At 46.2% G+C, this 25,844-nt stretch overlaps 2 protein-coding genes across 2 annotated transcripts; one reads left to right on the top strand and one right to left on the bottom strand.

Annotated features, from left to right (window-relative positions):
* Positions 1 to 277: 277 nt before the first annotated feature.
* GNL2 (G protein nucleolar 2) lies at positions 278 to 25,058 on the top strand. The gene is made up of 16 exons (XM_061122350.1): positions 278 to 470; positions 2,150 to 2,234; positions 3,417 to 3,511; positions 5,084 to 5,223; positions 8,619 to 8,803; positions 11,934 to 12,000; positions 12,916 to 13,074; positions 13,623 to 13,736; positions 16,955 to 17,083; positions 17,814 to 17,918; positions 18,697 to 18,855; positions 19,074 to 19,187; positions 22,131 to 22,591; positions 22,922 to 23,007; positions 24,105 to 24,190; positions 24,868 to 25,058. The coding sequence occupies exons 1-16, from the start codon at positions 407 to 409 to the stop codon at positions 25,015 to 25,017; spliced, it is 2,199 nt and encodes a 732-aa protein (XP_060978333.1). The 5' UTR covers positions 278 to 406; the 3' UTR covers positions 25,018 to 25,058.
* Positions 7,004 to 8,112, bottom strand: LOC133041576 (small EDRK-rich factor 2-like). Its single transcript, XM_061122359.1, has one exon. The coding sequence runs from the start codon at positions 7,322 to 7,324 to the stop codon at positions 7,148 to 7,150; it is 177 nt and encodes a 58-aa protein (XP_060978342.1). The 5' UTR covers positions 7,325 to 8,112; the 3' UTR covers positions 7,004 to 7,147.
* Positions 25,059 to 25,844: the final 786 nt, after the last annotated feature.

Genomic DNA, 25,844 nt, shown 5'->3' on the forward strand with positions numbered 1-25,844 from the left:
CAGAAGATAATTAAACTTAAGTTTGCGTCATTGGCTTAGGAAGGGGCATCTACGTTTGCGGGCAGGACTCCTAGACTTAGGAGTTCTAGGCCGTAAGTCCAGGGTAACTGGGTGGTTGCTACATAGGGCAGCTTGGCGGTTGCTAGGGAGTCAGAGGGGCGGGGCTCGACGCTGGGAAATGTCTAAGAGGCGGGGCGGGGGCGGAACTAGGAGTGCGGCGGCGCGCGCCTCGCGATCGCAGGAAGTCGCGCGGGGTATAGAAGGAGTGCGAGCGGAAGTGACGTCGTCCCTCACACGCGGTCCAGCGTGGTTCGAGCGGGTGTCTTCGGTCCGGCTTGAGAAGTTACGAGCTTTCTTACCCCACGCAGGCCGGGCCCAACGGTCTGGTACCAGTCCTGTCGGCAAGATGGTGAAGCCCAAGTACAAAGGACGGAGCACCATCAACCCCTCTAATGCCAGCACAAATCCCGGTACAGTCGGCTGGGCTTGCGGAGGGTGGGGCTTGGAGGAAGCTTGGGGTTAGGGACTCCGAGTGCCTTGCTTGGAGTGACTTCAAGCGCTGTCGCCTTTGGGTATGGGAAGGGCGAAGGTGATTCCTTGTTCAGAGGCACTGAGGAGGGCTGAGTCTTGCGAGCCTTTCAACCGTAGATGCCGGACACCAGGTCTAAAGCCGGGAAAGCGAACTCGTGGGCCTGGCAGCCTTGGGGCGTTTCCAGGGTGAGACTGGGAAGCTCAGAGTTGGAAGGGGCACTTAAATTTGACCTTTTCTTGTTTTCCTGTGTGTGTCGGGTGTTGGAGCCCCTCCCCCAATATAGTTAAGTCTTGTATAAGTCTAGCTCAAGGAATTGCTAGAAGTAAGTTAGATAAAGCCAGATAAAAGTCATGTCGGCCAACCCAACTGGCCTTTTATATTTCGCCACACTTGCCTGCCACCTTAGCTTTGGCCGTTTAAATGAGAAAAGGACTGTAGATTTGGCTCTTGGAATCGTCCAAGTGCATAGAAAACGTTACGGATAAATAAATATGGTCGTGTCAGTAAAGATGTTTTTGGAGATGTGTATGGATTTTGAGGTTCCACCACGGAGTGAACAAGATAGCCCTTGTGAGAGTCCTTTCCATTTGGGTTTAGTTAATAAAACATATTAAAATATGGCTTAAAGGTTTTGGTTTTGATTCATGTTGAATGTTTTTCCTGGACTGCTGCTAAATTATTCAATTTGAGTAGATGGGCATCTTACAGTATTAAGCCTGAAAAGGCCCTTAGAGATCATGATGTTATAGGTGAAGAGACTGAGCCAAAATAGGTGAAGTGGCTTCTCACAGTTGACAAGTTAGTGAGCAGTAGACCCACCAGTCCTGTGGTCTCAGCCTGTTTTCTACTGCATGACTTCAGGAGTAGATAGACAGGCGACTTGATGCGCAGTTGATAGTCACGTCGGACTCTGCAACCCTGTGGACTGTAGCCCACCAGGGAAGGCATCCCCAAATGTGAAGCTAGTGTTACTATGCTAGTTTGTCCTTCTCTTTCTCTCTGAGATGTAAGGCAAAAATTGCTATCTATTTTTCTGTTGAATAAACTAAGATCAAGCATTAGGAAATTAAGAATCTGGTACATTGGGAACACTTAGGTTTCAGAAGCTTCACAATGCTTTTCCTGGAGCAGGTACTCAATATTTGTTCCACTGAAACCCAGAGCTAGGCATCTTAGTGGTTAACAGCAGAGATGGTGATCCAGTGCTTTTGTTCAAATTCTGTCTGTGCCATCTTTGTACAGGATGGCTGCCCACTGTGCCTCAGTTTCTTAAGCTGCACAATGGGGATAATGTGTCCCTCTTTATAGGATTGTTGTATGGATTACAAGACGATGCCTGTAGTATGGACAGCACAGTGCCATTGCTAGTGCTCAGAAACCTTACCTGTTATCATTTTCAAAACAATCCTATGGAGGAGTCAAGATTAGGTCAGCTTTGTCATACCATGTAGCTTCCAGGAATGATTCTGTTGGAGCAACACGTGGAGAAAGTGGAGATTTTGCAGTGAGGTGGAAGCTTGCCTACTTTAAATGAACTGGTTGGTGTGCTTAAACCAATGGCTATAGTTAGACTTGTTGGTTATCAAATAGTGTTCAGACTACTTTTGTGTTTCCTAGATCGAGTGCAGGGAGCAGGAGGCCACAACATGAGGGACCGGGCCACAATTCGACGCCTGAATATGTACAGACAAAAGGAGCGCAGGTGAGCCTGGACACTATTGTCCCCTCCCCCTTCCCTTCCTGCCCTGGACTTGTAGCTGTACCTGTGAAGTCCTTGATACTCCCACCTCCACTTTCCCCAAATAGGCATCCCCAAATGTGACGCCAAGCCGGCATTGCTATCCTAACTTGTCCTTCTCTTTCTCTCTGAGATGTAAAGCAAGAATTACTGTCTATTTTGCTGTTGATTAAACTAAGATCAAACATTAGGAGATTAAGAAACTGGTACATTAGGAACAGTTAGGTGTCAGAATCATACAGACTCTTCCTGATGCTTTGCCTGGAGCAGGCACTCAGCATTTGTTCAGCTGAGCGTGTTTTTCAAATACTGTTTTATATGATCAACTGTCAATTTTGAGTTAGAGACATGAGTAGTGGGTGGTGAAGTAGTGATCGTGTCACAGTCCTTACCCTGCAACAGCCCTGTTGCTCACAGCCTCGGCCTCCACGAATGGTGTGTTACATCTCAGGGTAAATGTCTGTCGGATAGAAATCTGCTTTTCTTGAACAAGGCATATAGAGCAGTGTCATGAAAGCAGCCAAAAAAGTTGCTTTTTGAGGCCAGACTTTAGATCACCACACTGTGGCACTTGGACACTCATCACAACTCAGAGTTCTGCTGAGGCAGCCTCGACCGCAGGGACTTGCTGAGTGTGACATTTTGTGAACTGGTCTTAATTTGTTTGGTAATTGGATTCTTCATCTGTTCTAAAAGATGTGTCTAAAACACAAACGTCAATGAACTTAATCTGCCTTAGTCACCTACTCTGCAGTTTGTTTTAAAATTTCGAGTTCCAGCATAAATCACCCTCTACTTAAAATTCATTTAAACCAGCCTTCAAATAATTATCCCCAAAAGGCTCAAGTATGTGATTTTTTTTTTTTAAAGCAAACAGTAAACAGATTTTTAAACATGGGCATTAGTTGTTATTCATCGAGCAAATATCATTACGTGCTCTGTTGCAAGAGGTTAAATGGCTTGGGGCAATCTGTTTTGAATGTCAAAGGACTTTTTGGTTACCAAAATCTGTATTTCATGATTGCTTAAAACCCGGAAAAGGGGGGAAAAAAGAGGTCCTTTTGATGGGAAGGGTATTCTGTAAACCCAAATTTGCCCTTGTCTTTCTTCTGTCCTCAAACCAAATCTGTTATTTCCTCCATTTAGGAACAGCCGTGGTAAAGTGATTAAGCCTCTGCAGTATCAGTCAACGGTGGCATCTGGCACAGTGGCAAGAGTGGAGCCGAACATTAAGTGGTTTGGTGAGTATGATCCTCTGCTACTTTTGCCCTAGAAAATGTGCACTGTTTGGGAAAGGGTAGAATGTTCAGGTGTCTAAAAGGTATTCGGGTTTTGGGAAACTGTCAAGGACAGTATGAGAAAGGAATGAGCTAAGAAGTCCCTGCCATGGGGAAAATGCAAAGAAAAGTGGTACCGGTGGCTTTCATAAATGACTTCCTTTTTTGAAAAGAGCTCATCATTGTTCACTGAGAGTAAACGTCTTAGATGAGATCGTCCTGAATGACTAGCATTCACAGACCTTGGAGCGCTCCCATGCTCCTCTTCTAATTTCTGATCACCTGGAGAGATGACTGTTTGAGAGGTGTCTTGAGGTGTGTTTGTGCCTTTAGCCTGAAGTTCCTCTGAAACCTTTTTTCTTAGTGCAGTTGTATTTGGACTGAGTGAAAATGAAAGGACCTCTCGTTAGTCCTTCCCAGGAGTGAGTAGTGTGTCTCCAGAGGCAGTGGGAAGGCAGAATGTCTTCCTTTGGAAACCCCACGTTCATCTCCGTCGGGGCTCTCAGCCTTTCCCTCAGCACTGCCAGCTGTGTGGACGTGTCAGGTGGTCAGACCCCATTGTTTGCCTGCTGTTTGAACTGTAGTTGATCATCTCTTAACATCTCTGGGTGGGGCGGGTATCCCCTAGAAAACTGCAACACAGGAAAGTGTCTGAGAGGCCTTCAAGAGGCCTTTAGCATGGTGGCAAGGTCCTGTGACTCTAGATCCAGACCTCCTGGGTGTGAGTCCTCATTCTACCCTGTCTGGGACCATGAGCAAGTTCTTAAGTGTGCTCATCAGTTTTCCATCTGCAAAATGAAGACAAAAGTAGCACCTGTTTTGTAGGTCTGCTGTGATAATTAAGTGAGTTAACACGTGATGTAAAGTGTCTAGAATAGTGTCCAGTAAGTAGTACAGTGGAAGCATTAACTGCTGTCGCTGTCGCCGTCCCCGCCGGTGTGGTCTTCACCGTGAGTTTGGCATGTGTGCCGCCATGTGCCTTTTCGTGAACAGGCTCTCACTTCCAGGTGTGCTCCAGGAGGTGTTTCGTAGTTTTATTTTGTTCCCTTGCAGGGCTTGGTTGGTTGATGGAACAGTCCCTTCAAGCTTTCATCATCCTCAGAACAGGAGCTACGCCTCTTAGGAGGCGCTGTGCTTCGGGACCCTCTGAGTACACTAACTGATTAGCTGCGATTGGCTCCATATTTCTTTGCCACGTCTAGCCGGAAGTAGGATGTCTGTCAAATCCCAGTTCCATTCAGTGATGTTTATTTTTCAGTTTTGTCCAGTCAGGAAATTGGACTTGGAAAACTACTGAAACCCTTTGTGTGTCTGGGTTGGTGATTTAGTTCGTAGTGTATGAGTGCAGGAGAGGCAGTTTTTGTGTTTTTTGGTGTTTGCCTTTTAAGTTTGAAAATGGCTTTAGGGTAAATGTGTCAGGTGTTTGGGTAAGTGAGGGCAATTTAAAAATCTTGCCTTTCACTGTGTCAGTGGGAACGTGGAGGCGAAAGCAATAAGGAGCAATTTATTAAATGGTAACATTCTTTTGTAAAACAGGAAATACACGTGTGATTAAGCAGTCATCATTACAAAAATTTCAAGAGGAAATGGACACAGTCTTGAAGGATCCATACAAAGTTGTCATGAAGCAAAGCAAGTTACCCATGTCTCTTCTCCATGATCGAATCCGGCCTCATGTAAGACGGAGGATGTCCCCGGCAGACCACACAGATCCCTCTCTACTGTATTTAGCTCTTGTTTTTTCTATAGAGAATAGTGCCTGATGCAGTACTGATGAGCTTTCTGAGACTTCTCCTTTCGCCGCTATTAAGGGTCTCACCTTTAGCATGAATTGAATTCTATCGGAGAGGTTCAGTAGCATGGTGGACCAGAGTACAGGCCTGACTTTTAACCTTTTTGCTGTGGCCCTTTCTGCAGCCTTAAAGTCAGGATGGGCCACCTCCTTGGGTGATTGGATGCAGATGAAACATCCATTAAGGCTCTTGGCACAAAGCAAGCAGTTAGGCCACCGTTGATTAGAGCTAAATAGATCATGGCTATTACCGATATCATTTTTAAATGTTTTTGCAGGCAAACTTGTTTAGTAATTCCATCAAACTTTGGGGAAGTGTAGAATTAGGACTGGGTTGGTAGGAAAGGAGACTTTGGTGTTGAGTACTTTCAGCTTCAGTGAATTCCTTTAAGAGTCTTGTCCCCTGAAGGAAAGGGTGCCTGTCAGATTGGTTGTTAAAATCGATGAAGTTCAGCGTGCAGAAAGGACTGAATCTGGCTTGAGTGGAGTGAGTTTCACAGGGAACCAGAGAAGTGGCCTAAAGCTTGGCTGCACATTTTTACGTGAACTGAATAATAATTTCCCCAAACATCCATCAGTTACAGCACAGAGCTTCGGTTCCAGTATCAGGAGGGGAAGAAAACATTGACATACATACAAGAATTAAACAGTTCAAAGAGAAGTGTTTACTTGCAGAACAGAATAAAACCCAGGGCCTGGTTATTGCCCCAGGTTTTGTCAATTATGCTTTGTTTTATGACGGACTAGAAGAATGGCACCTATTAGTGGAGGGACTGTTTTCTGTCAGGGAAACACATGAGTGTAATTCGTGAAACACAGACAAGTTGCTCATTTCTCTTGTTCTCTCTGTCTGTTCTCCCTAAAGCCATCTTTTAACAAACTGTTGGATCCTGTTTATGAGAAGAACAGAGAAGAAGCTCTGTTGTGGATTTATTGCTTTGTTGCACATGCCGGCTGTTCAGTGCTTTTAAAACGCAGCGCTTAAATGCCTGATAGTGTAGAGTGGGGGGCCCACGACTGCAGCAGCCGGCTTGTATTTTGGTGTCAGTACTCGGAGTAACTGATGAGTTTTCTGCTTTGGCCTTGAAAAACCTTGTGTGTGTTTGTGTATGCTCAGTCGCTCAGTCATGTCTGACTCTCTGTGATCCCAGGGACTGTAGCCCTCCAGACTCCTCTGTCCATGGGATTTCCCAGGCAAGAATACTGGAGTGGGTTACCATTTCCTTCTACAGGGGATCTTCCCAACCCAGGGATCAAACTCAAGTCTTTTGCATCTCCGGCATTGGCAAGTGGATTCTTTACTTTCCACTGCACTACTTCAGTATCCACTGCTCATAAAATCTGATTCTGAGATTGGCTTCACAGTGTGGTCAAATCCTGGGGATTTGAGGAGCCGGTGGGCTACAGTCCACGGAGCTGCAAACAGTTGAACATGACTGAGCTCGCACATGCGTGCACACATGTAGTCAAATCAGATATACTTTTAACTTTTGCACATTCACCTGTATGTGCATAATAATTACTGTGGTTTTTATTTTTTAACAAAGCTACTTTTAATACTTTGGGGTGAGCCCCACAGGAATGAAAAACACTGGGAAGGGGTAACCCCCTCACCCCTAGGAGTGGCCCAGGGGGAAGGAGGCTACCTGGGGGGTAGGAAGCACAAAAGGGACCCGCTGCAGACTCGGGGCGAAGGGCGTGCCATCCGAGCTGGGACCCGTGAGCGCCACAGGAGAAACCGCGAGCGTGGTGGGACTGGCTCCAGGCACACAGGTGACGGGCGAGAGGGTTGGATCGAAGCCACGAAGCTACTTGGGTTCCTCCTTCTCGTTTGCCTTTTTCTGCTTCTGCTGCGTGATCTCCGAGTCCCTCCGCTTGCAGGCGGCAGCAGAAAGCCCATCATCTCGGTGCTTTCCCTTAACCGAGTTGCTCTGCTTTTTCATATTCTTCTGGCGGGCGAGCTCGCGCTGGTTACCACGGGTCATGCAACGGCTCCGGCCTGCCTCTGTTGCGTCCCCTCGTTCAGTACCAGTGTTTCTATGGCAATACTACAGTCAAAATACTGTAACTTACTTTGCCTGTGTATTTTATTGTACCCTGCATATTACTACATTGTACTTCCTGAGGTATAGGTTTATAGACACAGATCCAGGTATACTATATTTTATAGGCTAAGAGATTTTTAAGGATAATTTTGGTCATGATTTTCCCAGTGACTTTAGAACCTAATTCTCATGTGAAACGTGACTGTTCTGTGTGGGGGTGTTCCCTTGTTGGAGTGTAGTGAGTAAAAGTAAACTAAGAGATGGGTTAGAGACTCTGAGAAAATGCTAATATCTTAAGGATCTTTAGGAGTTGGAGGGGATTCTGTTTAGAAGCCATGGGGTTGTTCTGTCTTCTGAGTTTAGTAGCTGGTGCTTACAGAGGAGCCTGTACTGAGGGCAGAAGGTGATTTTTTTTTTTTTAACTGAGGATATACTCTGCCGGCTATTAACAACATACTGTTACGTGATAGATCCTAACTCAGACTGTGACTTTCATCCTGCTTCAAAAATTCCTCTGCTCGTAACTGCTTTATAGGCACATCAAATTCTAGTTAGGATCAGGTTCCCTTTATCACATCTAAACTATTATTTTGGACTTTTGCTAGATGTTTTTCATCTGAAGACTTTCCATGTGCATTTAATAAAAAATGTTACCTAAATTAGGGAAAATGTTATCTGAAACTAAAATGCATCTTACAAAACAAGCAATTCCTTTTAGCCATGAAAGAAATTAACTTCCAAGAAAAAGTTGGCATTTACAGTTGGTTTAAAAAAAAAACACAAATTCAAGCATGATCGTCCTTGACAAAATCTGTGAATTTGGCGAATTTTATGCACTTACTTGAAAACTTAAAAAAAAAAGAGGGGGTCAGAAAAGAGAAGCTAATTTTCAGTATTGTAACCTTAATTACATTTGACTAAAAGTTTATGATAAATGAAATAAAGCTGAGTTTTTGGCAAGTCTTACACACAGCTCTTCATATTTGCTTTGCTTATTTGTATTTTGTATTTCTCTAAGGAAGCTTACAGAACTTGAAGAAGAGGGGAACAAGTGTGTTTGCTATTGAAATAAGCATTTCTGATGAGAAGTCAGGCTGTATTCCTGTTACATATTTTGGTATGGGTTGAGCTTTGTAAAAATGAGAGCAGAAAGCCTTTCCTGGGTAGGTTTTGAACTTTATGCTTTTGCTCTGTGCTTTGTTTGGTGTTACCTATAATTTTCCTCTCTCTTTAGAATGCAAAGGTGCACATCCTTGATACTGAAAGCTTCGAAACAACATTTGGCCCTAAAGCACACAGGAAGCGGCCAAATTTATTTGCAAGTGATATGCAGTCACTTATAGAAAATGCAGAAACATCCACTGAGAGCTATGACCAGGGCAAGGATCGTGACTTGGTAGCTGAAGACACTGGTGTGAGGTACTGTTTTGAAGTTCATGCACATTTCATCATTTGCTCTTTTGTAAAACAAACATCTTCTGTACAGTTATTTACCTGCAAGAAGCTCAGTAATTTATCTCATAGATGGAGTTAGCCTCTTCCCTTATACTAGAAAAATTAGTGAAATTGGTTGGGGCCAGATGGAAGTTAATTTAAGATAGATGATTTACTATTGGCCTCTTAATCCCCCCAAATAAAAATAAGTGACATTTACTTTGTAATAATAGCAGTATATTCTGTCACAGGCAATTTTTCAAAATATAGTTAAATTGGAAATACAGTAGAAAGAAAAGAAGCACTCCTAATTCCACCACCTCTGTTGTTATTAATATTTTGGTGACTATCAGGATTTCCTTAACCAGAGTCTCTGGATTACTGAGAGGGGTTCATGGATGGCCTTTGAGGTTTCTGTGACCATCTGAAGATAATATGGAAAACTTTTGTGCATACATAAAAGTAGTGAGGTTTTGTTGTTTTTTGGGAAGAGGAGGGAGAGGAAAAGGATCCGTAACTTTCATCGTACTTTCATAGGCATTCATACCCAAAAGGAGATCAAGAATCATTCGAGGGTATATGTATATGTGTGTATGTATATATATGTGTGTGTGTGTGCATGCTAAGTTGTGTCTCTGTCCATGGGATCCTCCAGGGAAGAACGATGGGGTGGGTTGCCATGCCCTCCTCCAGGGGCTCTTCCCAGCCCAGGGATGGAACCTGCATCCCATGTCTCCAGCCCTGTCAGTCGGGTTCTTTACCACCAGTGCCACATGGGAAGCATACACACACATACACATTAATCTAGACGTTTCTAATGTGGCGTTTTTACTTACAAATGTAATACTTGAAGACTGTATTTTAACTTGCTTTGACTTTAATGTATTTTTCTCAATTATTAAGAATATATTTCCATGTCAGTACTTAGTCAACAGCAGTATAATGTTTCATGTCAGAGTAGGTTTTTGTTGTGGCCAGTTCCATGTTTGGACATTTATACTGTTCAGAGTTTTCCCCTGTGGTAGACGACTGTAGGGTAAAACGTCAGTGTGACTAATTCTTTCTTATCCTGAATTGTTCCACAAGGATAAATTCTTAGGGCAAAGGACAATGTCCAAGAGTACGCAGGTTTTTGATCGGTGGCTACCCCATTGCCCTCCGGGAAGGGTCTTCCAGTTTGGTGCTCCCGGTTCCCCCTCCTGTATCCCTCAGGCGCCCTCGTGGAGACATGCTGTCCCTGCCTCAGCCCCACCGCCTCGGTGCTGTCCTCAGCCCATTGTTAGCGCTGGGACTCCTGGAGGTAAAGTCAAGCCACTTGAGGCCAAGCAGGAAGAGGCAGCGAGTGCATTTTTTCCTAGAGCTTTTTGAACTTTGTATGTTTCTGCTGATTTGAATTTTTTCCACCTCGAAAAGGTACAGTCAGCAGTAGTGTTAGTTCTCGGTCGTGTCTAACTCTTTGCAAGCCCCCATGGGCTCCTCTGTCCATGGAATTCTCTAGGCAAGAATACTGGAGTGTATGGCCATTCCCTTCTCCAGGGGGTTCTTCCCCACCCAGGAATTGAACCTGGGTCTCCAGCATTGCAGGCATATTCTTTACTCTCTGAGCCACCAGGGAAGCCCTCAGTCAGCAATAGGGGAGACAAAACTATTTTTTTATGTCAGAGACATTGGGTAGATATCCTTGAGGCTAGTAAACAGATTCTCAACCTTACCAGCAGAGTTTCACTCTCCTTGGGAGCTGTGGCGTGTGAATTACATTGCAGGTCCTGCTGATTCCCTTTTCATAATTCTCTGTGACAGACTGCCTAAGTTAAAGCTGCTTCTTAAAATTTTTTTAATATATATTTATTATGTATTTTTGCTGCACTGGGTCTTGGTTGCTGCGCTTGGCCTTTCTCTAGTGTGGCGAGTGGAGGCTTCTCTAGTTGCGGTGCACAGGCTTCTCATTGCGGTGGCTTCTCTCACTGTGGAGCACGGGCTCTAGGGCGCGCAGGCCCCAGTGGTTGCAGCTCATGGGCTCAGTAAGTGTCACCTGGGCTTTGTTGCCCCACAGCATGTGGGATCTTAGTTCCTCGATTGAACTCACGTCCCCTGCTTTGCAGGGCAGATTCTTAACCACTGGACCACCAGGGAAGTCCCACCACAGAGCTTTGAGTAGAGTTCCCTGTGCTATACAGTAAGTAAGTAAAGTCTCTCAGTTGTGTCCGACTCTTTGCGACCCCATGGACTGTAGCCTACCAGGCTCCTCTGTCCATGGGATTTTCCAGGCAAGAGTACTGGAGTGGGTTGCCATTTCCCTCTCCAGTGCTGCATAGTGGGTTCTCATTTAGTTGTCTGTATTACGCATAGTAGTATATATGTGTCTGTCCCAATCTCCTAACTCATCCCACCCCCCTTCCCCACTTGGTGACCATAAGTTTGCTTTCTGTGTGTGTGGCTCTGTGTCTGCTTTACAAATAAATTCATCTGTACCATTTTTCTAGATTCTGCACACAAGCAATATTATACAGTATTTATCTCTGTCTTACTTCAGTCTGTATGACAGTCTCTGGGTACATCCACGTCTCTGCACATGGCACTGTTTTGTTCCTTTTTGTGGCTGAGCAGTAGTCCATTGTATGTACGTACCACACCTTTATCTGTTCCTCTGCCAGTGGACATTTAGGTTGCTTCCACATCCTGGCTGTTGTGAATAGTGCCTCATTGAACATTGAGGTTCATCCATCCTTTTGAATTATGATTTTCTCCAGATATATGCCTAGGAATGGGACTGCTGGGTCATGTGGTGACTCTCTTTTTAGTTTTTTACGGAACCTGTGTACTGTTCTCCATAGTGGCTGTATCAGTTTACATTTCTGTGAACAGTGTCGGAGGGGTCCTTTTTCTCAAACCCCTCTCCAGCATTTATTTTTTGTAAACTTGATGATGGCCATTCTCACTGGTGTGAGATATACCTCACTGTAGTTACAATTTGCATTTCTCTAATCATCAGCCGTGTTGATAACAACTAGTCTTTTTATACCCCTTTCCCTGGGCACATGGTTGATTTTTCCTTAAAACATCCTTTAATCTTTATAGCGCATCACTTGCTCACTTTGGTTGCTTTCTCATTTAGAAATGAAGCCCAAGAAGAGATATTTAAAAAGGGACAGTCTAAAAGAATATGGGGTGAGCTCTACAAGGTAAGACTTTAAATTTTCTCTTGTTGAGTGGTTCCTTTGGCCTTCATGATCTTGTGAGAAAATGGACTTGGACCTACTGATGCTCTGTCCGTCCACCCATCCTTTTTCCATGGAGAGACCAGGATGGATATGGCTTTGCACATACTACTGTTGTTTTAGATAACTGCGTTTTTTTTTTTTTTTTATTACTCACTTAGCAGTAACAACCACATTACATGGATTCATATATTCTCTGTTGATATTTCTTTGGATTACCTGCTGAAATGAAATTTCTGCTGAGATTTATTATACATGGTTAGAGCTGCATAAAAATTTTTGAGTTCCTTAGTCTAGCCGTCTTTGTTTTATAGACAAGAATGCATGTCTCGAAAGCTTGAGTACCTTCCCCAGCTCACCCAGGTAGTTAGTGCAGGAGGCTTTGTGTCTGCTGAGTCCTGGTCCAGTGCTGTTCAGCTGGCTGAGTTGCATTTGAGTAATGTTCTCAGTAACAGAGTCTTTCAAGTATAGTCACGTAATCAAACGGTAACGTAATAGGAAACTAGTACCATGAAAGCAAACTAAATTTCTTAGGTTTTTTGGTAAAATGCAAAACACTTATAACATAGAAACTTAAGAGGTTTAAGAAGTAAATGATTCTACTCGCTATTGCATAGCAGTCATGAAATAGACTGGTTTCATCCAAGCCAGTTCTGTTTGAAATTTTGACAAGTTTCAGATACCCACAGAGTGAAAAACACTTTTTAGAATACTGATCGCTGGGTGTTGAGATTGGCTCAACCTGTTCTCCTCATAAGACTGTTGAGAGGTTATCCCTGTTATTGCTTTATTTTTCCCAGGTTCCCTTAAATGCCTTCTCTCTTTAATTTTGCCTGTGTACTACTGTAGCAAATCATTTTCGCCTCTTTGAATTTGCAGGTGATAGATTCATCAGATGTCGTGGTTCAAGTTCTTGATGCTAGAGATCCAATGGGTACACGTTCCCCTCACATTGAGACTTACTTGAAAAAAGAGAAACCCTGGAAACATCTCATTTTTGTTCTTAACAAATGTGACCTTGTTCCAACCTGGGCAACGGTAAGTACAGCTGCTAATGCAAAACAGATTACCAAGGCCGCATGGCTCGTTATCCATGAATAAGTAGGTGTCATGATAGGGTTTGGGGCAGCAGATGGGGCAGCAGTGTTGCACTGTTGAGGTTGTAGTCACTGAAGTGTCTTCATTGAAAGCAAAACTAAAATGGGCCCATCAATGCCCATCATTGATGATGGGCAGTTACCTTTGATCCCTGGTTGTTGGCAGTGGCGCAGCTGCGGTGCCCACGGGAGGACTAGTGTGGGCCTTTAGAAGGGGCGGCAGCTGCGGCCCCTGGCCCGTTTCACATTATGTTAGGTTAATTGCCTTTAGTAACAGTGAAGGCATTTTGGGAATACTATTCTGTGTTTATAAGGCAGAAAACAGCATCAACTGTCATACTTGAAAAAAATATTTCAAAGAAGTACAGCTAACATTTTCCTTGGACAGCTGTACGTGTGAAGTACTGTCCTGTCATTCACGCTCTGGTTCTTCCTGTGCTGTAAATAAACAACTTCCAATTTACCAGCTTCTTTCTTTTCTCCCTTTAGAAACGATGGGTTGCCGTCCTCTCCCAGGATTACCCGACACTTGCTTTCCACGCGAGTCTTACTAACCCCTTTGGCAAAGGAGCATTTATTCAGCTTCTGCGGCAGTTTGGAAAGGTATCGAAACCTGGCCTGCCCCTCCTGGAGTTGGGGGGCTGTGGGTTGGTGTGAGAATTTCTCTTCCCAGAGTGTGTCTCATCTCCTGCATCTTCTCAGTAGTGAGAACGCTGTGTTCTGAGCTGTAACCACTCACAGAGCCTCAGGATTACAGGGGATCCTCAGATGCTCAGCCTGTACCCCCTTCCCCAGCGAACATCGCTTTCCTTTCTGCCGTGTCCCTGGCATCAAATGGTCCACCCTCTGCTTGGTGGTGATGACCTGCCCCCTCCCAGCACTCTCTCCACTCTGGGCTCCTAGGCCATGCAATTCGCTCCCCTCTGCCTAGAAGGGATCCTGCTGGACTCCAGCCTCTGATCCCTGGTCAGACGCCAGTTCCTCAGGGAGGCCCTGAAAGCAAACCTTCTTGAAATTTCCTGTTCTGTACCTGCAACTGTGTATTCATGTGTTCGGTTCATCTTACGTGGCCTTTTTTTTTTTTTTCTTACCTGGCTTCTAACAAAGGATACATGATCTCTGTCCTACCCTTCCCTGCTTCCCAGAGGAAATTCATGGCTGTTAACTTCTGGCATTTTCTTCCATATTTTTGTACACGCTTATGAGTTTTTGTTTCATTCCCCACCCCACTCAGTTTTACGTGTTTGTTAAGTTCCTGCTGTGGAAAATGAGAGTTAGGTTTCTTACCCCTGTCCTCTCTCTCCACTTCCTGTGTACTTGTACGGCATTTGGCTAAACTACCATTTGTTCAGTGTTTACAATATTACGACCGAAGTGTCAGTTCCTGCTGATCCATAGTGCTATGATTATAATTCCTTTCCAGCAGGACCTTCTGTTTTATCTGGTGTTAAGTAGCTCCGCTTTATTTGTCACTGACGTGTCACTAAATCCTCGATAGTGTGGGAACTTTCAGAGTGTCCAGCACCTCCCGTCCAGGTGGGGCCACGTCCCAGACTACAGCCGGGTCTTCCTGGGATCTCCTGTCACCATCATCTGAGAATTCACAGGGCTGTTCCCTGTGTTGGCTCCCTTGTTCATTGAATCCTTTTTCTTTCTTGGTTTACTCCTTTTGATGGAATGTGTTTTCCAAAAGCTTTCTGAGGAAGAGTACTTTGGGGGAACATTTTTTTGAGACCTTGCCTTCTCCAAATTTCTTCATTCTACCCTCACACCATTTGTTCTTAGAATGTTGAAGGTACCACATTGCATCTTCATTTTTTATTTTTGGCCTTGCCACATGGCTGTATGGTTTTAGTTCCCCAACCAGGGATTAAACCCATGCCCCCTGCAGTGGAAGCATGGAATTCTAACCACTAGACTGCCAGGGAAGTCCCAATTGTTGAATTTTCTTTGCTTCAGTACATTTATGACATTTTGTCCAATTTTCTGGGCAGTTACCTTGATTCGGTCATTTAGTTGTTCTATCACGAAATGTGTTTTGCCTCTCACTTTTAATTTTTAACTTCTGAAAGCCCTTGTTTAACTCCAAGTCGCCCTCCCCCCTTTTATAGCCTGTTCGTGTTTCACGGATGCACTAGCTTCTCTGTCTCTGAGGACGATGAGGATAGTGGTATTTGGGAATTTTCCTCTACATTTTCTTACATTGACACTGTCTCCTCCAAGTTGCTGTTTTGCTGTTTTTTCTACTAGAGTCACATTTCAGTGTCTGGTTATTCTTGGTTCTCCATTCATTTTTAAGAGTGAGCTACAGACAAAAGGCTATAGAAGCTTTATGCAGGGGTTGGGCTTGTTGAGAGGCTTCACTGTAGGGTGACTGGGAAGAAACCCAGGATTTCGTTGGGGGACACTCTAGATGGCGCTATCTGCAGGTCTATTATTCTTCGTCTTATTTTAGCTGCCCCATGCAGCGTGCAGAATCTTAGTTCCCTGACCAGGGATTAGACCTGTGCCCCCTGCAGTGAAAGTGCTGAGCCCTAAGCACTGAATCATCATGGGAGTCCCCGTCTGTAGGTCTTCCTCTTGGACCTGTGAGTTTCCCTAGAAGGGAGTCTTCCCGTCTCCAGCTCAGGGGTGTGTGGACCTGGTTGCCAGGATTCTAGGAAAACAGTGGGAGTAGGGGCCTGGGGTTGCACTATTCAGTATTTAGACGTTCAGCTCTCTGGGAACACATGCTTTCAGCAACTATTCTGTGTAAATCTAGGGTCCTTGTCAGGCCTGAAATTAGAAACATTTTCAAAGATGTAGGGTTCCAAAGCAGTTATTGTCTTCTAAGCCTCCGGGGCACAGAACTTGGGGCCCCTGTGCTGGGCAGGGGAGGGAGAGGTGTGACTCTTTGTACAGACAGTCCACTGGTCAGTCCTCTGGATTTCAGGCCCACCCTTAGAGCGGGCTGTACTGCCTATTCCCAAGGCCTGTATTCACTGCATTTTGCAGTGTATTTGCTGCATTTTTAGCCTTTCTACCTTTGCAGCCATGTAGCTTTCACATTTTGTAGTGGGCCAAGTTAGATACTACTTTTTAACTGGTAGTATTCTGTTGACATCACACATTAGTTTGTTTTGTCTCATCTCTAGCTTATGCTTCCGTTCTGTGTGTTTGGCTCTCCGGGGATGGGGGTGGGGTGTGAATTCCCACTTTTGTCTCTGTGGGTGTGGGGGTGTGTGTGTGAATTCTCACTGCTGTGGTCCCAGGGGTTTGTGGAGGGCGTGGGGCAGTCATGGATGTTCAGTCCTCTGTCTCTACTCAGAAGCCCCCATTCATTTGTAGACTCTTCTTGAGCTCTGCCTCCATGAGACTCTCACCCAGCTGTCTAGCTTTTGATGCTGCCTTTCTTTTCTCTTGTCGTTTGTTTTTGGCAATGAGTATGCAAAATGTGTGCAGAGAAGAGGAGGGGTGGGTCATGGGATTGGTGCATCTGGTAAGGTTCTCTTCCCTGAAGACATTGTATCAGTGGACAGCATTCTTCTAAACTGATGACTAACGAGCTATTTCTTCCTTTGTTTCTCAACCTACATACTTTCAACCTTAAAACATTCAAGAATAATTTCATATGAGTGACTGAGGCGCTGACTCACCTCTGATTTATTAATGAGGACGGGTATGCAGCCCACTCAGACTAGGCAGGTGGTGCGTGTCTGGGCTTTAAATCAAGTTGTATTGGTAGTTTGTACTGTGTTCTTTATGGCAGCAAAGTAGCACAACCTGTTTGTCCCAAAGATACTCACTCCAGGTGTGTGTGGTGTGTATTTTTTTTTTAACAGTTGCACACGGACAAGAAACAGATCAGCGTGGGGTTCATTGGCTATCCAAACGTTGGCAAGAGCTCTGTGATAAACACGCTGCGCTCCAAGAAGGTTTGCAACGTGGCCCCCATCGCAGGTGAAACAAAGGTACCTCTGGCTCGGGGGGTCTGTCTGTCTTTGACTTATTTCCACAGAGGGTGATAACTTAGGACATGGAAACGTCTGTCTGCTTCTCTTGGATGAGATCTCCGTTGGGCGTTTAGTCCCCTTGTCTCAAGTGGGAATGTCTTGGAGCTGTTTCTGCCCTTTGGATAAGACTTTATGTGCCACTGCCTGATCTTGGCACGGTTTGCTGTGTGCCCCTTGAGTCTTGTTTTCATGTCACTTCAGCCTTTTGTTTTGATAAACAAAACTGGAGAATATTTGATGTCTGGCTTAAGAAAGAACAATTCAAGTTTAAGATACATTGTGCTGATTAGAGGGCCTACCCTAGAACACGGAGTGTGGGGTGCAGCATGGTTCTGGTGAAAGGAACTGGGGCCAAGCAGCATGAAGCTTCCAGAAGTACTTTTCGAGAAGTCAGAGAACGCTTTACTGGACGTTATTGCACAATCCTAGATGGAGAGCCTGCCTCTGCATTATTTTTAGACCCTTAGCTGATGGAAGCTATAGTTTATGCCTCGTGGAAGTGCCTCGTGCATGGCATACGGAGGAGGGGCTTGGAGCTTCACTACCTGGCAGGCTGCTCCTCTGTGACCGCCCCCACACCCGACCCCCAGCCCCAGCCCCCTGTCTTGTTAGGTGAGCATCAGGGCTTTGTGAAACCCCTCTCCGGGACTGACCCGAAATAGTCAGAAACAGAAGTCTCTGCTTTTAGGTCTGGCAGTACATTACCTTGATGCGTCGGATCTTCCTCATTGACTGTCCGGGTGTGGTTTACCCCTCCGAGGACTCGGAGACAGACATTGTGCTGAAAGGAGTCGTGAGTATTTTGGTCCCGGGAGGCTCTGTGTTTGCCTTCGAGGGGAGCGTGCTGTGGGGAGCTCTGGAGACCTCTGCTTTTTACTCATTCAGCAGGCAGTTTGGGGTCAGCCTGTCTGACCAGACTAGAGGAACATGACACTGAGCAGGGCGGCCTCCCTGCTCCACTTCAGCCTGTCTGAGGAGGCTGAGGGGCATATCTGGTCAGTGTCATCCCACAAAAGCGTTTGTCGTTTACACACGGGATCCAGAGGGAAGCAGGGCCTGTTTATGTTTAGCAATAATTCATCTTCGTGGGTTTATGGGTTGAGTCATTTTGGAACTCGGTCATTTCCTCACTTGTTTCTGAAGACGACCTAGAGCTTTAAATGATTCCACTTAACCTTCGCCAGTGTTTCTGGCTATATACATCCTGGGGGGCTCCTCCCCTCCTTCCTTAAACTATTTATTCCCTTCTCTTTGTGTGCTGGAATTGGCAGACTTTTAACCATTTCTGCAAGTCAGTAGCACAGAGCATTCGGAGTTTAAAGTGCTTGCGGAAGCCATGCTGTCCGTTTGTGCTGAGCCGGATTAGAGCCAGATCAGAGAGGGGTTCTGGGTTCCCGGCTGCGGTCGGCTTTCCATGGCACTCCTTCCAGCCAACCATGTCTCGCCACCTCTGGGCCCTGCTTGCTTTGAGGCATTGAAATCTATTTTCAGACACGATTACAAAGAACCCTCGGAGCTTCACTCCTTCCATAGTCAAGCTTATAAGCAGGAGCTTTCCTATCAATATTTAGGTTCAAGTTGAAAAAATTAAGACTCCTGAAGACCACGTTGGTGCTGTACTTGAACGAGCAAAACCAGAATATATCAGCAAGACATACAAGATTGATTCTTGGGAGAACGCTGAGGACTTTCTGGAGAAGCTAGCTTTCCGGACAGGGAAGTTATTAAAGGTGAGCCAAGGTTTGTGAGAATTCAGACTGGGACCTGCTTCAGGCCTGTGTGCGCGGTGTGTGCTGTGGCCCTTTTTTTTTTTTGGTACATGTGTGTGAGCAGTGTGAAGTATGAACCTTGGCAGCCAGGTGGTGACGGACAGCTGGGACAGCGATGTGCCAGCAAAGCGGGAGGCGGCTTTGTGCTTTGAATTGGGCATCTTTCTGCAACGTTTCAGGGTGGAGAGCCTGACCTGCGGACTGTAGGGAAGATGGTCCTCAATGACTGGCAGAGGGGCCGGATTCCCTTCTTTGTCAAGCCGCCCAATGCAGAAGCCCCAGCAGCCCCCGAGGTAAGACAGAGGTGGACCCACCTCTCTGGAAGTGGGGTTAATGGACCCACATGTCTTTGGACTACTGTCATCTTCCTTTGGGGTATAACTTTCAACTGCGGTGTCTCCCATCCCAGGTGCCACTGGCTGTGACCTTGGCGGGGGGGGGGGGGGGGGGTGGTGACCTGGAAGTAGAGGTGTGATAGAAGACTGAGTGTAAATGCCAGTCTTCAGGGCTTTGAAAAAGGAGAGCTCGTTACCTGTGAGTGCTCGCTTACGGTTTTGTGTCTTGTCTTCTGCTTGAAGAACAGAGATGTTTCCAAGGTTTATTTTGTTTCACAAACCCAATCAGGTGCTGGGCACTGGGAGCACGGGATTAGGTAACATGGTCCTTGCCCTCAGGAAGCTCGTGATCAGGCAGGAAAGGAGAGTGGTACGGTGGATGCTCAGGGAAAGTCTTAGGTCTGGGGGCTCTGAGCTACCCCGAGAAGCTTCCCAACCGTTTCATGTCCCTCCCGGCAGTGGACTGCACAAGGCTCCAACTTGAGTACTTTGCCTTTCCATTTTAGGGTCTTCTTCAGAGCTCAGCCAAGTCTCTTGAAGAGATGGCTTTAAGTTTTGCTTTAAGGTAGTCTTTGGGGTCCATATTTCTTTGATATCCTCTCACCTGGCTCCAGTCCCAGAGTTTCCATTGTCAGCTAGAAATTTCCATTTGAATATTTTCTCTGGCATTTCAAAATCAACATACCTGAAACTGATGTTACTCAACCTTTTCTCCTCTTCCCCTAAAACCACCAGACAACCAGTACTGCAGGACAAGGCCCCGCCCTCCTGTACACGCGCATGCACACACATGCACATGTCCACGTGCCAGTGGAGGAGTACCTGGTGTTTCTGATCCTAGATGGGCCTCATCTTTCTGTACCTGTTACACAAGCTCCGGAACCAGCTGGGTAGCTGCCAGAGTCAGTGCAGACCCCACAGGTTGAGGGCTAAAACCCACAAGCCTGCCCCCACCTCACGTGCCAGCATAGATGGGGTTCTCAGGCTACCCACACATCTGCCCAGCTGACTACGAATTCAGTGCTTCCCATGTGTGGTCATTTGCTGAAAGGACTTGCAGAACTCAGGAAAGTGATTTGCTTGTGATGGCTGGTTTATTATAAAAGATACAAGTCAGGAATAGCTGAATGTCAGGTGCATAGGGCATCTGTGGGGTGGAGGGTGGCATGGAGTGTCCACACCCTCTCCAGGCAGGCCACCCTCCCAGCACGTCAGGGTGCTCACCAGCCCGGAGGCTTCCTTACAGGTGCGGTTGACAGGCTCGTTAGCCATGGGTGATTGAACTGAATTTCCAGCCCTCTCAGCAATTGCTTGGGCTCTCGGTCGCCAGCTCCTAGTCTGAAGCTGGGTCCCAGCACAGTCGTCTCGATAGCATAAACTGATTTGGGGCAGAGGGACTTAGGAAGAATAACAAGAGACACCAAACGTTTTAGGAGCTCTTGTGCCAGGAATTGGGGGTCAAAGGCCAAATGCATATTTTTATGACACTATTGGAAGACATGTAGCGCACAGATAAATATGTGATGTCAGGATGTACTGACTGCCGTGAGGGAGACTAAACCAGGTTGAGGGGTTTGTGGGAGACAGGGGTGCTTTGTGAGTGAGGCGGTTAGGGCTGGCCTCCGGGGAAGTGGCCTTTTAGGGGAGACCTTGGTGACCTGAGGCAGGAGCTCCGTGGATGTCACAGGAGAGGTTCCAGGTGCTGGGAGCGGTACCCCCAACACCTGAGGCAAGGTGAGCCTGGAGTGCCGTGGTTCTGGAGGGAGGCCGTGGGGCAGGCAGCACTGTGGCTGGTGGGGCCGAGGCCTCTGGTCCAAGGAGACCATCTTTGCCCCCAGGTGACCCTGTGTGGAAACGGCGGGATTTTCTCTCACTCTTCCTCCGTGTCTAGTTGTTAAGTTGAGGTAGTCAATTATCCCCGCTCTGTGACTCACCCTTCCCTCTTTTTGGTGGTGGCAGAAACTCCCTTGAAAATCCCAAGGCTAAAAAACTACCTTAATAGAAAAACGTATGAGAACATACGTAGGAATTTTGTATAGTGTTTCCTGAATTTCATGGGTTCCTGATGTATTTAGTGCTTTGTGCAGCCACCTCGCCTGTGGAAAATGCCGTGAGTTCTTCCAGCCTCAGCTGTAAGTGTCCATACTTGAGGCCTCGCACTGCCAGCCCACGTTTCCCTCGGCCCCTTCCCCGAAACATGCTTTGGCATCTGAGTGTTCACCACCTCAGGGCTGGTTCTGAACCCTCCATTTCCTCCCACCCTCCTTTCGAGCCGCTTCCTCAGTGCCTCTCCTCCACCCTCAGCACTTTCTAAACTAGCGCCTCCTTGGCCCCTCAGCATTCTGCCGGGCCTCCATTCTTCCCCCGGGGTGTGCGCTCCCTGTGACGTGCTTTCTCAGCAGCCCCTGTTCGTCCAGTCCTCAGGGGTGGTGTAGGCGACCTCCTGTGTCTGCAGTGTGTCTAGGGTTTCAGTTTTGATGGCTGAGTACTGTGATTGGCTCACCCTTTCGGATTGTAGCTGTATTCCTCTCATCCTTGCATGCTGGGTTCAGGGCTTAATGCACACTGATTTAATGATACGTTAACAACATGACTGAGATGTGCATGTTTCTGACACTTTCCCTTAGTCCTGAGAAGAGGACTGCCTCGTTTGAGAGCATGATGTGAAAGTTCAGAAATTCAGCAGGGATAATGCACAGTATTATAAATTGGGAAAAAAATTTTTGAAAAAGAAGAGATACAAGAATATGTGTAACTGAATCACTCAGCTCTACACCTGAAACTGACACAATACTGTTAATCAACTATACTCCAATGTAACAAAATAAAAATTAAAAGAAATTCAGTTTTCATTTTCTGATTCCATTTCTCTCCCCACCCCCACCCTTCTGTCCTGATTAGCTTCCATCCTCCGCATCTTTGGAAGTTGCCACAGAAACAACCCAGAACAACCCAGAAGAGGAAGTCACAGAAATTGTAGGTGAGGAGTCGGAATCCATCCTCGAGAAGGAAAAAGAGGAGCCCCAGCACTGTGGCATCGATTCAGAAATGCAGCAGATTCTGGCGCGGGTCCGGCAGAACTTTGGCAAGATCAATGTTACACCTCAGTTTTCTGGGGATGACCTGGTTCCTCTGGAGATGTCCGATATTGATGACGAGCTGGAGAGCCTTTCTGCAGAGAGGGAGGAGGAGGAGGAGGAACAGGAGCACCCAGGAGACGATGAGGACGAGTCTTACGCAGAGTCCCAGGAGGAACACACAGGACGCACCACTAAGGCCGTTATTCAAGCCCTGGATGAAAAGATCGCCAAGTACCAGAGGTTTTTAAACAAAGCCAAAGCTAAGAAGTTTTCAGCAATCAGGTAGCATCCTCTTGATCTCACAGATTGCTGTGTGCTTATTCATTTTCCCAGAAACTTGCCATAAGGAGTTTTTTATAGGGTAGGGGAAGGTGTCGCTATACATTTTAAAAATGTACAGCTGCCTGAACCTTGGGAAACTTAGTGGTTGAGTCTTACAAATGTCCAGGGGCTGCAGAAATGGTGTTGCTTCTACCAGTGGTGTTAACCACATACATGAAGAAGAGCAGGTTTCTTTCATCTGGGAGCTTGTCACCATCCTCACGTTTGCGTGAGCTGTGGGCAGTGGAGGGAAATGTCAGACAGTTTCATTACCGGACTCTTCCTTTTCAGGATATCCAAGGGACTGAGTGAAATGGTTTTTGCAAAATCTGAAGGACAAAAAAAAAGAAAAGCTGAAGAAGATGTAGACAATACAGGTACAGTTAAATTACTGAAATCAGGTAGATGCGATATGCATCTTCAGAACTTTGGGAAATTTAAGTTTTATCTTGGGAATTATCTCTTGTACTGTCATCCTGACATTTATCATATCTGGCAGATCACCCTGGTTCCACTTACTATTTATCACACAAATTGTCTTTATATATTTTTTTAATATCTGTCTGTTTATTTTTGTATGGCTGCTCTGGGTCTTTGTTGCTGCTCTTAGGCTTTCTCTAGTGTGGCGCGCGGTGGCTCCTCTTGGTTGCAATGTGCAGGTTCTCATTTCGGTGGTTTCTCTTATTGCAGAGCTCCAGCTCAGTAGTTGTGGTGGCTTAATGGCCCCATGGCCTGTGGGATCCTCCCAGATCAGTCATAGAACCCTTCAACCCAGTCGTGTCCCAACTCTGCGACCCCATGGACTATATCGTCCATGGAATTCTCCAGGCCAGAATACTGGAGAGGGTAGCCTTTCCCTTCTCCAGGGGATCTTCCCAACCCAGGGATCGAACTCAGGTCTCCCGCATTTCAGGCAGATTCTTTACCAGCTGAGCCACAAGGGAAGCCCAAGAATACTGGAGTAGGTAGCCTATCCCTTCTCCAGGGGATCTTCCTGACCCAGGAATCCAACCGGGTCTTCTGCATTGCAGGCAGATTCTTTACCATCTGAGCTCTCAGGGGAGTCCTTATCGTTTTTTTATTCTGCACATTTCTTGGGGTTAAATTGGTAATTCAAGAAACTTCCTCTAAAAAGAATACATTATTAAACTTGGAATCTAAGGGTGGATCCAAAGACAAGTTTTTTTGGGCGGGCAGATGGTTCATATATTTATTCTTTATGCAGTCATTCTAATAACTTCTACATCAAGTATGTTTTCAAGATAAACTGGAGGCCTGGGATTACTACCCCCGATCTGGCAGCCTTCTGGCGTCTTCCTGGTTTTATCTGTGTCTCACACCACACTGTATTCACACCAGCCTTCTGCCTTCCTCCTCCAGTATATCAAGTTCTTTCCAACCTTAGGATTCACAGGCACATTTTAAATAAAAAATTCCCATTTCTTTTCTGTGTGTGTGCATGTTTTGTTTCCAGCACCGACCAAAAAGGGAAAGAAGAGGAAAGCACAGAGGGAAGAGGGGCAGTCAGACAAAACTCGCAGGACGCTTACATCTAAGGAGGTACGTGTTTTGGTCCTCAGCATCACCCAGTTTTAGAGTAGAGAGGGGAAGTGCGTTTCTTACAACTCACACTTTATGAAATTAATGCTCTAGAGTTTAAGTCACGGAACCCGAGTCCTAAGTGACCTGGTTGAGGTCAGTGAAATAGGATTAAGAGTTGACCTTGACTGCATGAAGGTCAGCTGAGTGTATGTCTTGTTTCAAGAATGCCAGTCGCTGCCCTCAAACTTGGGGACTACCGTTAGGAGGCATCTGCTGGGTTTATGTGGCCTCAGGGAAGTGACACATGATGAGCCGAGTTGTGCAGGCAGATTGCTGCCATCTGTGAAGCTCAGCTCCGTAACCAGGCTCTTGAGAGCTGGAGGGGTCCCCTTTGGGAGTTGGAGAGCTTGTTATGAGTGTCCAGCCTTAGACCAGAGGACCACTTGGCAGGAGTGCAGAGGAAAAGATGCAGGCATCGGCCGAGGGTTGGGCCACGTGACAGCCTGTCACTTGGAGCTGCAGTGGAAGTGCGGGCTTGAGTCCGGGAGGTGAACCCTCGCTCGTTGTTAGTGCTGCCGCCAGGTGTTGTGGGAGCAGTCTGGGAACGGAGCACAGAGAAACAGGGGCCTCTTCTGTGACTTTCAGCGTTTGTTTGATTGGTTTTTTGCCTCTTGGTGTGTGTGCTGTTTTTGCAGAGGCGGCGAGAAGCACGGCAGCAGAGATCCAAGAAAGTCGGTGTCCGCTACTATGAGACACACAACGTGAAAAACAGGAACCGGAACAGAAAGACCACCGACCCAGAAGGGCAGAAACACAGGCACAAGAAAGCCAGACAGAAGCAGTAACGTGTTAAACGTTGTTTATTAAATTATACAAAAACATGCAACTAGACACTGTTCATTGTCTTCATGCCCAGTTGGCATTTCAAAGGCCAGGATGCCTCTGTTCTGAGATTGGACGGTTGAAACCACCCACCAGTACTAGTGAAAGTAAAGAGAACTCCTCACCCCCAAGGATCTCAGTGATGGAGTCCACTCGAACTCCTGACAAATGAGTTAGTCCTCTGAGTTCCTAAGAGTATAACCCTGGCATGAAGGTGTCTGACAGAAACAGGGCCAAGGTCTAGAAAATACGGAGTGTGATATTTCTTCTGTACTAGCAATGAGCGATTTAGTTTGGAATGGAACTGTTTTATTTTTGTTTTAATTTTGTAGATGTTGTGTACAGAGCCTAGGCTTTAAAATATGAAGAAAAAGCCACAGCAGCTTGCGATGTTCCTCATTGGGTCTGTTAGGAGAACCCAGTTAGGACGTGACTGCTCTACAGTCAGGGAGTTGTGGATCTAGCACATCTCCATGACCACAGCTCTTTGCCATGAAGATAACAGGGCACAGACAGGCTGTTCCAGTGGAATCTGGGGACTAGTTTCTCAGGACACCTGGATGAGGGTAAAAGCTGTGACGAGATTTGAGATGAAAGTGTACAGGGCTTGTTGGACTCAGTGGAACACAGTTCTTGTTGGCCTGTAGTTCTCTGAGGGAGCCTGGAAGCCCTTGCCAGACAGGCGTCAGGTCCGAGCACCTCTTCATGGCAGTACTGAGCACCTAACGCCTTCCAACGAGGGGAGATGTTAGTGCCTTCTAAGTTATGCTACTTGGGAAGTTTGAATGAT

The sequence above is a fragment of the Dama dama genome, chromosome 20, assembly GCF_033118175.1.
Source record: "Dama dama isolate Ldn47 chromosome 20, ASM3311817v1, whole genome shotgun sequence".
NCBI classification, from domain to species: domain Eukaryota; kingdom Metazoa; phylum Chordata; class Mammalia; order Artiodactyla; family Cervidae; genus Dama; species Dama dama.